Source organism: Fukomys damarensis, unplaced genomic scaffold (assembly GCF_012274545.1).
Source record: "Fukomys damarensis isolate Sample0158 unplaced genomic scaffold, DMR_v1.0_HiC HiC_scaffold_35, whole genome shotgun sequence".
NCBI lineage: Eukaryota > Metazoa > Chordata > Mammalia > Rodentia > Bathyergidae > Fukomys > Fukomys damarensis.
The window spans coordinates 4,060,060-4,075,403 of NW_022900947.1; the positions used below are offsets into that span (position 1 = coordinate 4,060,060).

General features: G+C 51.2%; 1 protein-coding gene across 2 annotated transcripts in view; it reads left to right on the plus strand.

The window, feature by feature from the left end:
* Evc2 (EvC ciliary complex subunit 2) overlaps window positions 1-15,344 on the plus strand; it is an 88,661-nt gene that overhangs the window by 40,285 nt on the left and 33,032 nt on the right. For both annotated transcript variants that reach the window (XM_010641809.3, XM_033758773.1), the window contains 4 exons: window positions 4,493-4,732; window positions 6,461-6,636; window positions 9,898-10,057; window positions 12,363-12,817. In XM_010641809.3, coding sequence (XP_010640111.1) covers window positions 4,493-4,732; window positions 6,461-6,636; window positions 9,898-10,057; window positions 12,363-12,817 — 1,031 coding nt within the window. The remainder of the gene's footprint in view (window positions 1-4,492; window positions 4,733-6,460; window positions 6,637-9,897; window positions 10,058-12,362; window positions 12,818-15,344) is intronic.

A 15,344-nucleotide genomic window follows, 5' to 3' on the forward strand; every position in this document is an offset into this window, starting at 1 on the left:
CTTATTTGAGCAAATCTGCTTCCGAAAATAGCATCTGAGTTGCAAAAATTAATAGTAGTCATTCCCGTCCCATCCAATCAGCAGCCCCATCCCGTAGAAACCACATTCTTATACTATCTGTTACAGGTGTCTTTAATAAGATTCAAATAAATATTTTGGATATATTATTGTACCAGAATTAGTTTAAGGGGCAGGGGAAAGAAAGTAAACAGCATAAGTATTTTGGAGTAAAATTTAAATATTCAGTAATGAGTATAAAGATGAAATTGGTTTATATTTCTTTCTTTCAGTTTTAATTTTTTTATTAGCACGTTTGCAGCACAAAATGATCACTGTCTTAGTTAGTTTCCTCATTGTTGAAACAAAATACCCAACACCCAAAGTTAAAAGAGGAAAACTTTATTGTAGCTCACAGTTTGTAGAGGTTTCAGTTCCTTTTTGGCTGGCTCCAAGGCAGGGCAGCATGGCAGAGGGGCATCGCAGGGGAGAAACAGCTCATGGCAGGCAGGCAGAAGACAGCAAAGCAGCAAGCGGCAGCAATAGAAGCAGAAAGAGAAGCAGTAGCAGCAAGTGACTGCAGCAGCCCTCTTTGATTCCTTATATTCCATTCAGGCTAAAGGCAGGATTGGACTCCCTTAATTCCAGCATCACATCCTTAATCCCAGCATCACACACCTTAGAGCCAGCCACCACCCCCAAAAAGCCCCACCTATGACTGGATGGGGCTTTGGGAGCCATCTAGATACAAGCCATAACATTCTGCCCCTGGCCCCCCAAAGACTCGTGCACATCCCTTAATGCTAAAGGCATTCAGTCATCTCTAACAGTTGCCAAGGGCCTAACAGTTTCAGCATCACTTCAAAGTTCCAGTCCAAAGTCTCCTCTGGGATTGAAGGCAAACTCTTACCTGCAGGCCCCTGTACAAATGAAAAGGAAGTTAAACACTTCTAACAAGATAAACATTACCATTCCTAAAGGTACAAAGGGGGATAGAAAGGAATGGGACCAAAGCAAGTCCAGGGCCCTGCAGGGCAAACACTGAGTGTTGTAGTTCCTTGTCCAGCAACCAAGGCAGGCTATGGCAAACTCCAAAGGGCTTGGGTGGCTCCGCCCTGATGGCACTGCAGATGATTGCAGCTCTCATGGCTTCTCTCTTGGGCTGGCTTTGCTCACTCCTTGCTACTTTCCTCAGATGATCTGTTTCTGACTTCTTCAGTCTTCTGGGGTCTGCACTGCCCCTTCGGCTTCACACTCACAGCTCCACACACTGCCCTCTCAGGGGCGCCCTGCCTGACCTCCCAGGCCTGCTGAGATCTGGGTGGAAGTCTTCTGACCCCACACCTCTTGCATTCTGCGTGTACCTAAAATCAGCACCACGTGGATGATGCCAGGGCCTGCCACCAGCTGGAGCAGTAGCCAGGCTTCCTTCTCTGTTGGCCCTTGGGGTCCAGGCCCTGGACTGCTGAGCGCTCTGAACCCCATCCCGAGGAACATATTCTCTAGGCACCGGCCTCATAGCCTCAATCCCAGCGTCACACACCCTAGATCCAGCCACCTCTGAAAAGCCCCACCTATGGCTACAGGAGGCCTTGGGGGATCTAGACACAGCCTTAACGGTCACATTCCTCTTGGGGAGCAGGTACGTGTGCACCACAGATTTTTGTCGCTTTCCCTTCTCTTCCTCCTCCCTCCATCTCTCGGCTCTCTTCCCCTTTGCGGAAGACCTGTCTTCCTGTTTGCTATTCTCCCTTACTTTGTTCTTGATGGCTTTCGAGCCCATCTCTACTGAGAGGCCGTAGACCAGCCATGAGGATAGAGACTCAGAAGGCTGCTGCCTGGCTTGGATTGCCCCTTCATACCTAAAAAGGCACACAGGTGGGTCACCCCGTCTCCTCCCCACTGCAAGTGGAAATGAGGATGATGCCTATCTTGGGGCTGATTTGAGAAATACTCTAGTGTTTGTAGGGAACTTCAGCTGGATGGGAGAGCCTGCCCATGGGCACTGTCAGTCTCACAGGAGCTGGAGGCTCCAGGTTTTGTTGTACAGTAGGCTGGCTGCAAAGAATGAAAATGAACTGCGTATCTTAAAGAGCTAGAAGAAAGGGTTTTGAATATTTTCAACTTAACAAACAACAAATGAAGGGAGAGATTTAATCCGATGTAAACACTTATAACGTTTACATGTTTCAGATATTGCATGGTACCTCATTCACATGTACAATTTTTACATTTTTCTGAATCAGCTGAAATAAAAAAAAAAAAGAACAATGAAGAACTAATGCTTGGCAGCAGCATCAACCTTGTCCCGATGTTTGCTGTGATTCATAATATCATATCATTTAAAAAACAATCTGGGATGTAGAACAGTCAGAATGTGATGTGTTTCCATTTGGATTGGGGAAACTGAGGCCCAGGCGGGCAGGGCCTTGCAGCCCCACCTCCTGCAGCCAGGGCAGGATGGTGCTCCCCTCTGGGTCCTGTCTGAAGGGCCCCAGGCTGCGCGTGCATACTGCCTGGGCTGCCTGAGTCTTCCTGACTCCCTAGTGAGCAGCTTGAAGGAAAATGGCTTGTGCGAAGGAACTCTTCCGGTTTAACCATCTCTGGTGGATTTATTTCTCTAAAAGTTTTACCATTTGCCTGTCTTGCTAAATGGAGCACAAGGAGCATCATCTAGCACAGTCCTAACTTCCCGCATGGTTCCCGGATTTCTGACGTGCAGAGTCCGCACTGTGCATAGCGGTTGCCCTGGGCTGGCTCAGCTGGAACGGAAGTGCCCACCCCCATCCTCAGGGCCTCCGGGCCGGCTGAGCACGGGTGGGGTGCTGGACCCTTACATAGCAGGCCGCCATCCTCCCTCCCTCCCTGCAGGACCTCGCTGCTCCCGCTGCTGCTGAGGGCTTGCTGAACAAGGGCCGGGCTAGAGCACATTTCTTCCCAGCTCCTCCTCTTACAGGACAGAAATTATTTGAAAATTGATCCTGTGCATGTTTCCTTAGGGAGCCTCTCACTATGACACAAATCACAAGCGTATCATTGCCTTGTGCTGTACTTTTTAGGAGGAATAGAATGTTGAGCAAGGACAGAACATTTTATTTTAGGATGTGTGTGTGTGTGTGTGTGTGTGTCTGTTGTCTGACTTCTTTCCTGGCTGCCAGAAATGAAATGGATTTTACTTCGTGCTTTTTTCCTATTCATGAAAATAAATTGAGGTTTGAACGTGTCAAATTCAAGACGGTGGAGAACGTTCGCTTTGATGGCTGAACTGGCCCCATAATGCCAGCTCCTCAGCTGCAGCCCGCCAGGGTCCAGACACCCTCGTGCTTGAGTTATGTTCTTTCCTCTGGATCAAGTCACCTGTAGATAAATACCGATTCTCTGCAATAGGGTGACTCAGAAAATATAACCCAGTCGTTTTTATAAAACCAATTTTCATTAAAGACCTGCTGTAGTTACCTGGTGGCTGGGGCGAAGCATTAATGTTGGGTGGCTCCCTCCTGATTTACCCAAAGTGAGCTACCTGGGGACCTAATCACACGGATAGGAGGCCTCACTTCCCCTGTAATGACACCCAGCCAAAGGTGACATCATAACATGTCATTATCTTATCCTATCAGAGTCCTGTTTCTACCCACGCTCTGGGAAGGGAGGGAGTTGCATCGTGGCACACGGGGGCGTGGTGGGCATCCTGGGGCCCTTCCTCCCCTCGTGCCGCTGCTGCATGGGGAGCTGAGCATGAGAATGTTTCTTTCTGGCCCCACACTGGACCGCTTAACCTGCAGGTTGCCAGGTAGCCATTTCTCAGCCTCTCACGAGCCTCTTTCTACCCTGGATCCCAATTTGGACTTGGTTGCTGGTATTTTTATCTTCAACGAGGTTGAGGATGAAAAGAGGATAGAAATAATTTGTGTGCGACTAGCTGCATGATCCATTGATACTTAAGAGATTTCCATTTTTTGCAGCTCTTTTCAGTCAGTTTGATTTGCGCATTTCTACCTTGATGAATTTTCTACTTTGTAGTCTTTCTGGGAAAACATTCAGATAACAGTGAGGGGCAGGTGGGCACAGCATCTCCCTGCGGCTTCAACCCATTGCAGCATGGGATGAATGTGCGCTTGTGTGTGCCCGTGCATGTACGTGTGTTCCATGTGAGTGTGCTGTGTGCCCGTGGATCTGTGTTCCTGTGTCTGTGTGCACTGTGTGCCTGTGTGTGTACAATGTCTGCATAAATATGCATGTGTCTGCTGAGGGTGCATTGCCGAGTGTGTACATAGGTGAATGCGTGTGCACACACACTGCATGCAAGTGCATGTGCGCATCGCATATGCTGGTACATTGCACACGTGTGTGCTGCGATCACACTGCACATGTTGAATAGGCTGTCTGTCAGTTGTGTGAGTGTCCATGCTGTCTGTGCACGTGTGTGTGCACACGTGGCATGTGCGTATACATGCTCACTCAGTGTGTCTCTCTCACGTGCTGCCTCTCTCCACAGTCTGCCGCAGAGTACAGCAGCCTCCTGCGGACCCTGCACGGCCTGGAGCAGGAGCACTTGTGGAGGTCGCTGGCTCTGCACCAGGAGGAGGATTTTGCCCAGGCTCACAGGCAGCTCGCCATTTTCCAGAGAAATGAATTGCACAGCGTCTTTTTTGCCCAGATAAAAAATGCGATCTTCAAAGGGGAACTGAAGCCGGAGGCAGCTAAAATGCTGCTGCAGGATTATTCTAAACTGCAGGTAATGGCCTCTGTCAGGCTGCTCAGGTGATGGCAGAGTGGTTTTCTAAGCACCTGCAGGAATTCTGTCCTCTCCCCGGGCTGAGTGCTGTCTCAGAAGCCATTGAGCTAACTTCCTCTCCTCCTGTCTCTTGCTGCCTGGCTGTGGTTCTAGCGCCTGGGTGGACCTGAAACGATCCCAGCTGCATCCCTGTCAGCTGTGTGAAGCTGAGCAAACCCCCCAGTGCCTCTGCCGTGGAGTGTGCAAAACAGACCTCACTCCCAGAGGTGTGAGGAAGGGATAATGAGCCATCCAGGGCAAGGCAGTGTTGGGTACAAGAGGTTCTTAATGTACATAGTGAAAAAGATAAGTTAATACACACGTGTGTGTGTGCAGATTGGTGTGGAGACGTTGGGTTTGGGATCTGTGTCTTCATAAGCTTGGGTCAATTTGTGTGTATTTTTGCACACAAGCTTGGTGTGAAAATTTTTAACCCAGACTGAAGAAATTCCTAGCTGACGGTGAGCGTGGTTTTTCTGAGTGTCCGTGTTACTGTGTCCTGCGTGAGGCGTGTTACGTGCATGTGTACACACACAAGAATCACTGGTGTGCAAGAACAGCCTTCCTCATTTGTGCAGAGAGGCATTCAGCAGGGCTGACAGCTTGCTCCAGGTGCCAACGATGGCCATGAAGAACAAATTCCTGCTTTGCCGTGGAGATTTTGCTTTCCGACTGCGAGTGGGATGTTGGAGAGCCGGGGTGTGTGTAAAGTAGCAGGGGCCCTCTGAGGGTGCTGAGGACCTGGCCACCGCGTGGCACTCAAGTCTGCGAGGTTGATGTCCTTTGCTTCTCCCAAGTAGCCGTCAGTGCCACCTCCGCTGTGTCTTCACAAGGGAAGTTGTCCCGGAAGGCTGGCTGGCTCATTTGCCTCTGAGATTCCCAGTGGGCCTTGGCAAGGCAAGTTCAGCTCACGAGAACAAGCTGTGCCCACCCGGCTGAAGCAGGGTGTGTGCCCAGCCTTTGCCACTGCCGATGCCAAAGCGATTACGGGGTAGAGGTCAGCCAGCTGGAGGAGGCATGGAACAGATGTACATCCATGCCTCTCTGTACGCCCGTGTGTGCACAGGTCCCAGCAGGGAGGCCGCTGCACTCAGCATTCACCAGGCTGGCACGTGTCCTCCTGGTGTCCTCGTGGTCCTGGCAGGGGCCGAGTGTGCAGGGCTGAGACAGAGCAAGGTGCATATTGATGTGAAAATCTTGCCCTTTGGTACTCAAAGCTCGAGCTAGAAGTCGAGAGTATCGGTTGCCTGGGGCCACACAGAAAATTTGCGTGGTGTTCATTGTTTTTGGTGCTTGGCCTGTCTTCCTGGAACCAGTTAACAATGAGTCCCCAGGCACCAGTGTCCTAGTACTGTGGTTAAAGGAGGTGACGGTGGCATTGAGACGCATGCTTCTCTGACCACAGCCGCCAGAGTATTTGGGGGCCAACCCTGAGTCCCTCGCATGGTGGGCTCGAGTGAGCCGGCTTGCAGTCCCTCTGCTCCCACTGTATGCGCTTTTCAAAGTGCTTCTCTTCTGTGTACCTGATTTTCTTATGAGCCTTTGGTGCAAGCAGGGAGGTTAAAGGTGTTAATTCTGGTATTTCTGCACCTGTGACTTTTCTTCTGAATGGAAACATAATATTTCAAAAGTTTACAGAGATTTTCTTTTCAAAACTAGCCAACGTACTTTCAGTAACATTTTTAACAGGAGAATATAGAAGAGTCAATGGACTTCCTCCAGGCCACTAAGCGGTACCATCTAAGTAAAAGGTTTGGCCACCGGGAGTACCTGGTCCAGAACCTACAGTCCACGGAGACCCACGTGCAGGGCCTCCTGAGTGCTGCAGCCGCACAGCTGACCCACCTCATCCAGAAGCATGAGAGGTAAGCCCCATGGTCGCTGGCGACACGGCTCTGCCGAGGGTTCGTCACCCCAGTCCAGCTATTTCTGGTCACTCCTCCTTTTCACAGGCTGCTCTGGCTTCATTCTTCGAAGGGACTCCCTAGCTCCCAAGATCTCTGCACTGTCAACTTTATATCTGTGATCCCAGCCCTCAAGAGGCTGAGGCAGGAGAATCTTGATGAATGCAGGACTGGCCTGGGCTCCATAGTGAGTTCAAGGACTGAATTACACAGTGAGACCCTGTCTCAAGAACCAAACAAACAGACCAAACAAAGGCTGGCAGGCGTGGCCCGTCATCAGGACACCGTGTGCTGAGCCCCCCATGCCACCACCCAACTCCTGCAGGCCCCAACTGGCAGCCACTTACAGTGCAGCTCCACTTGTCACCCTGGACCATTTTGGAGCAATTTCCCAGCCACACTCACTGCAGAAGTCCGGGGTTGGGGAGGCTGGTGCTGACTGTGCCCAGGACTCCCGCTTCTCTGGGCTGCAGTGCACGCTGGCTGTAGCGTTTGTCTTTGGCTTTAAGTGTAAAGCTCCAGATTCTTGGCTGGGGTTTGACTGGTTTTCTTTTTTAGTCAGGACGTATTTGTGACACGTAGTAACTGCACTCATCTTGGGGAATGGTGCACGTACGTATTGCACCTTCATCATTTTTATTTCTCTTTCCCCTCCAACCCTCCTCTCTCTGCCCCATCCCAGATCTCCTTCCCACCACCACCAATTCTGCCTATTTCCCATCATCTCTTTTATTTTGCTCTTTCAATTATGTATATTTTGGGTTTCTTGTAAAACAGAAACCACGAAGCAGTTAACCCTTGGTGTCTGATTTGTGTCCTTAGCGTCACAGTCTCAGGAGACGTCCCACTCACCCTTACCCTCCCTCACGATTGCTTACGCCGTGCTTTCTTCTTCTGTTCGTCTGCTGAGGGACGTGTGGGCTGCTTGCAGGAGTCAGCTGTGATGAACTTTGCCGCTGTGAACGTGGCTGTGCATGTGTCGTTGTGCTTTGATGACTTTTAGCTGAATTTCAAGAATTTACCCAGAGGAGGCTCAGCTGGGTCACATGGAATTTCTAACTTTATTTTGTGAGAAATCTCTGTGCTGATTTCCACAGGGGTTGTACTAGTTTCATTCCCACCAACAATATAGCGGGGCGCCCCTCGTACCAGGGGTCTCAGCAGTCCAGCGATGGCAGAAAGGCAGAGTTGTCCTCCCCTCTGCCTCGGGTTTCTGCTCGGCGTCCGGTCCCTTGAGATAGCTTGCGTGTAAACAGTAGGTTACAAGAAGCTGTCAAGTGCATAGGGACCTGACCATGAAGTTGGCATTCTCAGGACAACCTGTGGCTTTATGACTTGGTTCTACAACTCACAATTTTATTAAGACTCTGCAGCTTCTTGCACTGTTGAATGAGGATTCTTTAAGGTATAAATTATGCGAACACTCCTCCACCTCGAGATGCCAGTGAAGTCACCACTGCACTTTGTGCGCCATTGCTGATTAATTTGCTCATTAAAGGAACAGTTCCTGGCTTTGAACTGAAGAAGAAGCCCACAGCTGATTGCTTGTGGTGAGCTGTTGCCAGGGAAGGCTGTCTTACCTCCTCCGTACTGCTACCCTTTCCTTCATCGGTCTACCCCTTCAGGAAGCCTCCGTGGAGAGTCCGCCCTGTGCCGAGCTGGGGACCCAGCCCAGGGGTGCAGACTGAACAAGGCTAGTTGTGGTGGCGGGAGCAGAGTACACCAGTCAGGGCTCTCAGAGAAACAGGACCATCTGGATAGCCCAAGCAGACACTGTAGGAATCGGCTCATGTCATCTTGGAGGCCGGAAGTCCCACCATTTTTTTTGTTCTCACAGCTGGAGATGCAGAGAAGCTGGGTCTAGGTCAAAGGCCTGAGAACCCAGGTAGCTGCTGATGTGAATTTCAGTCTGAGGTCAGAAGAAGCTATGAAACATCTCACTGTGAGCTGGGTGGCAGAAAGAAAGGGCCTCTCCTGCCTCTGCCATCTTGTTCCTCTCAAGAGCTCAGCACATTGGGTGGTGCCACTCAGTTAGGGTCAGTGATCTGCTTATAATGAGATGTTTTAGTCAGTTTGCTGCTGCTGTGACAGAATGCCACAGGCTGGGTAAATTATAAACTAGAGAAGTTTCTTTGGATCATGGTTCTGGAGGCTGGGAAGTCCAAGACTGAGGGCCAGATTTGCTGAGAGCCTTTTTTGTGAAACCTAATATGCCATAAGGTATCGGAGGGCAAGAGCAGAGGACTGGGAGAGGAAAGGGGGCCAGACCCCTGTGATAACAGCATTAATCGAAACTTGAGTTTTGGTCTCACTACTTAATAACTTCGCAGTGGCAGCTGAATGTCAACATGAGGCTTGGAGGGGATGTGCAGACCAGGGCTTGTGTCCCCTGGTTTGCATCCCGTGGAAATGCCATGTTATGGTCTATGTCCAGATGTCCCTCCAAGGCCTCATGCCGTCATAGGGCTTTTTCAGAGGCAGCTGAATCTAGAGTGTGTGATGCTGGGATTGAGGGCGTGTGAGTACTAAACCAGTCCACTGATTGGCTTGGCACTACCCTAATCCCTTTGTCGGGATAAAAGGAGCAGAAAGACACGGTTAAGGTTCCCTTGTTGCTTTTGCTGCCATGTGGGCTGTATGAGCTGTTTCTCCTCTGTGGTGCCCCTCTGCCATGTTCCACTCTTCCTTGGGGCCAGCCGACTGTGGGCTGAGACCTCTGCAAACTGATTAAATAAACCCTTTTCCCTTTAACTTTGGGTGTTGGGTATTTTGTCTCAGCAGTGAGAGAAAAGTAACTCGGACACATGGCACAGACATTTCCAATGATCCTGGGGTCTGGGTTGTCTCACTGAGCACCACACAGGCAAATTCTGCACTTAGCTCTGTAGCTTGCTTTGTGCCGATCCTGACACAGGAATTACCGGCCCGTCGTCTCTTGGAAAATTCCCTCTGCACTTCTTTGCTTTGCTCGGTTGTTTCTTTCCCCCAGGACTCTTACCCTGTCAGATCCTTCCGTCCTGTGTCCTCTGCCTATCTCCTAGGACACCGGCCTTACTCCGCCAGCATCTTAGTGGTGCAGTGGATGCTCCTCCTCCTCCTAGACGGTGAAGATGTTTCTGAGGCAGCCCAAACTAACGTGGACATAGATGTTCAGCCTCAGCCTCAGTCGAGCCAGGGGGGTTTGGAGCCTGCGTCCACTAACTTTTAGTTTTCTCCATCTAGGGCAGGGTACTTGGATGAAGATCAAATGGAAATGCTTCTGGAACGGGTTCAGATGGAAGTCTTTTCTATAAAACAGAAGTTGGACAATGACTTAAAGCAGGAAAAGAAAAAACTCCACCAAAAATTAATAATTAAGAGAAGACGAGAGTTGCTCCAAAAGGTATGATTACATAAGGCATTACGCTACTTCTTCTCTGGATAAGCCTTTCCCAACACCCTCTGAGTGCTGGGTTCCAAGCCACGCATGGCCGTCAGCACACTAGGACTGCAAGAGCAGCTCAGCAGACATCATGATGTTCCATCTGCAGTTGATTGCTAGTGACTTTCTGGACTGCTGCATCAAAGAGCATTTTGCAGGCTCATGGTAGATTGGTAATGTCTGCTTGAGCAAGGGAATCGAAGTCTGAGTAAAGAATGAGGATAGGAACTAACATCTATTGAGTGCTTACTCAGCACTGTGAGAGGTATCTGATGTAAGATACTTGTTTTACTCCTTACATTACCTAGTGAGGGAGAAAAAATAATAAGGACCCTGAGGCTTAGGGGATGGAAGCAATGTTGTCAAGGCCAAATGTCCACTGGCGGGCGTGGAATTTGAGCCCAGGTCTCTCTGCCTTGGGGCGAAGCCTTGTCCTTGACTTGAACTTGCTAAGCTCTGTGCAAGGAAAGACCAACAAGTGAAAATACAGACACTTCATCCTGTGCTCGGCTCTGCCATGAGCATCGTGCTGTCGAGGTGCAGGGAGGAAGAGAGTCCTGCTGGTGGAAGGTTTTCCAGAGCAGGTGCAGAGTTCTGAGAAGAGGATGCATTTGATGCTCACCAGGATGAGGAGGCAAAGCATGAAGCCCAGGGCACTGCTGTGTCCAGAGCTCCGAGCCCGTGAAGAGGCTGGAGCACGCCCAGGGCTGAGGCAGGGACCAGAGAGGAGCTGCCTGGGGGGTACCCCGAGGCGGTGAGGCCCAGCGTGCCAGGCTGAGGGCTCTGCCTTCACTGGAGGAGAGGAGGGAACAGAGATGGATTTGGGGTGCAGAAAGCAATGCCAGACTTGTGGCTTGGGGAGCTAGTGTGAGTGGTGGTTGGGTGGAGTTGGAGGAGCCTTGGGGAGACGGAGCCATGCAGGACCCAAGCACGTGGCCAGGTTGCTGCTGCTTGGAGGATGTGTAGGACATGGGAGCGATGCTGAGGTGGGCACCTTTTAACCTTGCTGGATGGACCAGTTTTTTGGAGGGAGAAGAGGGAGGCAGGATAACTTTGAGCAGTAGAAACTACTTTTTGTTATCAAGTTTGAGTCCAGTGGGAAGCCACCACTCTAACCCCAATCATGGACATGTTTCCCAAGCTGAGGGCCACCTCCTTCTCCTTCCTCTGAGCCTCTGGCTGAGGGCCCGGAATGGTGGCACCCAGGTCCACGTGTCCTTGATGGTCTGGCCCAGGAGGGATGGACTCCAGCTCTCACGAGAGATTCTGGCAACTTTCCGCGAATGCTATTTCTTGCAGTTCCTTTTGATAAATTTTGTCAGTGGCCCCGAATGAGCATAATAGCTTCCTAACCTCCAAAGTGTATCCTGTGCCCTCAACTCCGAGGATACTGCCTGACCCTTGCGGTCAATACGTATTTGTGTCAGTAAATATTTTGCCAGTGAGTGAATTGACCCTTAGGTCACCGGGACCCGTGAATGAAAGGCAGACCATTCTGTGTTCTGGTGAAATAGATCCAGGTCTGTGACGCACAGTGATAAGTGCTAGCACAGTGGACAGCTTTACGCCCGTCGCATTTTCCTACCATGGAGCCTTTTTATACCCGCTGTTCTTTCTCCCAGGAGTACCCTTCCCCACCCCTTCTTACCTCGGTTGAGATAAGAGCTCACCCTTCGGGCCTTGCCGAGTTTTTCCTTAGAAGGCACTTCCTGACCTCCTCATGCACTTGTCCCACATGCATCTCAGGGTGGCTGCTGCCCCGTGTAGAGCCACACTTAGTGGTGACTGTGAGCCTGGACGTGGCAGCGGCCACAACAGACACCCTAGCTATTACCAGCCCCGCTTTACAGAGGCACAGAGAGGCTGAGGCATGCGCTTTGGGTCACCCAGCGTGTGAATGGAGGAGCCAGGGTGGGAAGCCAGATGGTCACCCCGGGGGCGTCTTCTGCCCAATAAATGTTCCCTGAAGTCAAACATGAACATTTTACCATAGTTCATTTGATTTATTTTGTAGATTAAAGAAAAGTTTTTAGTAGTACTGGGGATTGAGCCCAGGTCTTTCGCACTGAGTCACATTCTCGGCCTTTTTCTATTATTTTCAATTTTTGAGACGGTCTCAGTAAGTCGCTAAGTTGCTTAGGCCAGGCCAGGCATGTATTTGTGATCCTCTTGCCTCATGGTGTGATTTACTTAAGTATGAGCTTTTGAGCAGGAGCCCGTTGGGGATCATCTGCGCCCAACCCACCCGCTTCCCGAATTCCCACAGCACCGGGAGCAGCGGAAAGAGCAGCTGTCCATGGCCGAGTCATGCCGAGCCACTGAGGATGCCAGCCAGTACCTGCACCGCTGGAGGAACATGGTGGCCGAGCACAGCGCCGCCCTGGAGGAGCTGCAGGAGAGCCTGGACCAGGCCGCCCTGGATGACGTCCGGGCCCTGACCCTGTTGCTGTCTGAGAAGGCCACTGAGGAGCTGCGGCGCCTGCGGAGCTCGGCCATGACGCAGGAGCTGCTCAAGCGCAGCGTACCCTGGCTCTTCCTGCAGCAGATCCTGGAGGAGCAGGCCCGGGAGCTGGCAGCCCGGACTGAGCAGCTGGAGGCTGAAGAGCGGGCACGTAGCCAGGAAGGCGTACAGGGTGTGAGGCAGAGGCTGCAGGACGATGCCCCGGAGGCTGCCGTGGAGGAGCAGGCAGAGCTGAGGCGCTGGGAGCACCTGGTCTTCACGTGAGTGGCCCTGCTGCGACCCACTGCTAGGAGACTGCGTGGGGACGGTGGCTGAGTACGAGACTCTGACTAGCAGAGTGAGGTCGCTGCTTATCTTGGTCACACAAGCTTGAAAGAGTTCACAGCAGGGTCGAGGGCAGGGCTGCACCCCATCAGAAGGGGTGGCTGGGCTCCCAGGGCAGTGCCACTCCCTGGTCTGAGAGCTCAGTTGATGGATGGGACCTTGGAGCCCACTACACAGGGAGAAGCAAGGACTGCCCCTGGTCCCTGCCGTAGGAAGTGTCATTTAGGCACTTGAAGGAGGGGAGGGGCTTTTTGCAGAGGCTGTCCCAGGCCCTCCCGTCCCACCCAGTGTCCAGGTGGCACGTGGCCCCCCGCCACAGGCTCAGTTCCTACACCACACTGCGCCCTCTTTGCACCTGGCCCTTTCATTCACCACATCATTGTTTGGGCCATTTATTTTCATCATTAATAAATCAATATAAGAACCTTGCGGTGATTTCCACTCTTGAGCAGCACCCGGTAGACCACATGTCTCAGTGATGTTCTCATCTCTGAGACCCAGTACCTGACATCCACAGCTGAAAGGAAGAGAGGTTTATTTTGACTCAGTTCCATTCCGTAGGCAGCTGGTCCCAAGGCAGAAGGCCTGGTGGATAGCTGCTCACCTCGTGGCGTCCAGGAAGTAGCGAGACAAGGGAGGAGGTGGGAAGGGAGACACAACCTAGGTCACACCCACAGTGACCACAGCTCCCCACCAGGCCCTGCCTCCTCACAGCAAGTCAGCTCCGAGCCCCAATCCATCACCTTCCAAAGCCTCCCCTCCCAGCTGTGATCACATGCGGCTTTCAGGGGATGCCAAATGTAAATCACTGCATCGCAGCTCACCCAGCACTCCTGCCGCAGTAGCTGGCAACTAACTACCAAAGGCAGGGAACGTGCGTTCAACCTGGGGGAGCTGGGGCCGCAGGAAGGATGAGCCGGATTTAGATCCCAAGGGGCTTCAGTCTGATAACCATCCACTCCTGGAGACTGAGGTTTGGCCTGGCCCAGGAAGGGAGCCTCAGTGAGTCATGTGGACCAGCAAAGTGTTAGGCGCTTGTTTGGGGTCAGCTCATCACAGCGGACACTCCAGGAGCCTCCCACATGGAGTGAGATAGAGGCAGTGTAGATGAAAGACAAGGGTTTAAATCCTAGCATCACTGCGGACGGCTCTCTGAGCCTCGTCTTTTCAGCCGGTAAAATAACGATAATGCTCAGTCAGTCAGGATGCTTCCGGCAGTGCATGGTACTATCAGGTGGATTCAGTTGTGTGTCTGTGAGAGCCTGCGATCTTGCAGGGCACCTTTGGGCGCTAGTTGGCAGAGCATCTTCCTACAAGGCCCGGGACCCAGGATCTTCCGGCTTTTCCTAGCTCCCCATATGTGCTGCCAAGAGCAATGCTAACTTGGTTTGTATTAAGTGACCACCGGCTCCTTCCCATGTCTCTTGTGCCTCTGGCCTCATTTATTTCCCACCCTAGGCTCGTTATTGCTTTCTGGACAATGGAAACAAGATGCTGTCTTTTCCAAGCCCATAAGAATCTCACGTTCCGACCTGTCCTCCATGGAATTTATTCAGCTTACTCTATATTCAACCCAAGATCTTTAGCCATTTTGGTTGGCATTGGACTCTTTGTCGCATCTGAATTCAATCTGACATTCCCATTACCGGGCGGTCATTTTCTTCAGCTTCATTTGGATCTACTTTTCAGGCAGCTTTGCCGAAACGCTGCTGGGTTAGCCATTCAGTGAGAAAAAGAGAATCTCGCTTGGTTATCAGAGACGCTTTTTGAATTTTCTCAGGGTTAAAGGGGGTCAGCCCACAGCTCCCACAGTGTGAGCTACTTAATGTGCTTTGCTTCTTTAAGACCCTGAAGGGTTGCAGCCTTTATTTCTGAGGCATTATGTAAAAATGGCCTTGTGCCAGAGTTTTGCAATGCATTTTTATAAGCTTCTCAGTGGTAATTAAGGAGCTGCAGAAACCTGGTTGGCTAAAGTACATATTAATAAGGAGGAGAATTTTTATGAGGAAAAATATCTTGAGACTCCTTTCCTGAGTTCCTGCCTGATTTTAAAGACCGTCAGGGCAAAGATTCTGCCTCCTCTATTTCTCTGTTCTCGGAGTGCCTGTGTGGCAGTGAACTAAACATGCCCAAGGGCTGATCTGCTAGAACAGTGGTGGCGAACCTATGGCACGTGTGCCACAGAGGGCCATTTGTATCATTGAAAGCTCTAAAAGGTTCGCCATCGCTGTACTAGAAAGTGGGCAAGGAGACAGACTTACGTGCCCTTCAGAGTTGCTTTCGTTTCAGAATCCATGCAACTGTCCAAGAGGCGTGGTGCAAAGGGAGGCTGCAGTTTCCAGAGATGTCGTAAACCTTGGGGTCCCTTGAGGCAGGATCTCCAAGACGGTGTCTGGTGGTATGGCCTTGGGACCTTCAGACTAGTTTTAGCTGCAAGCCTGTATCATTTCTGAGAGTCCACTT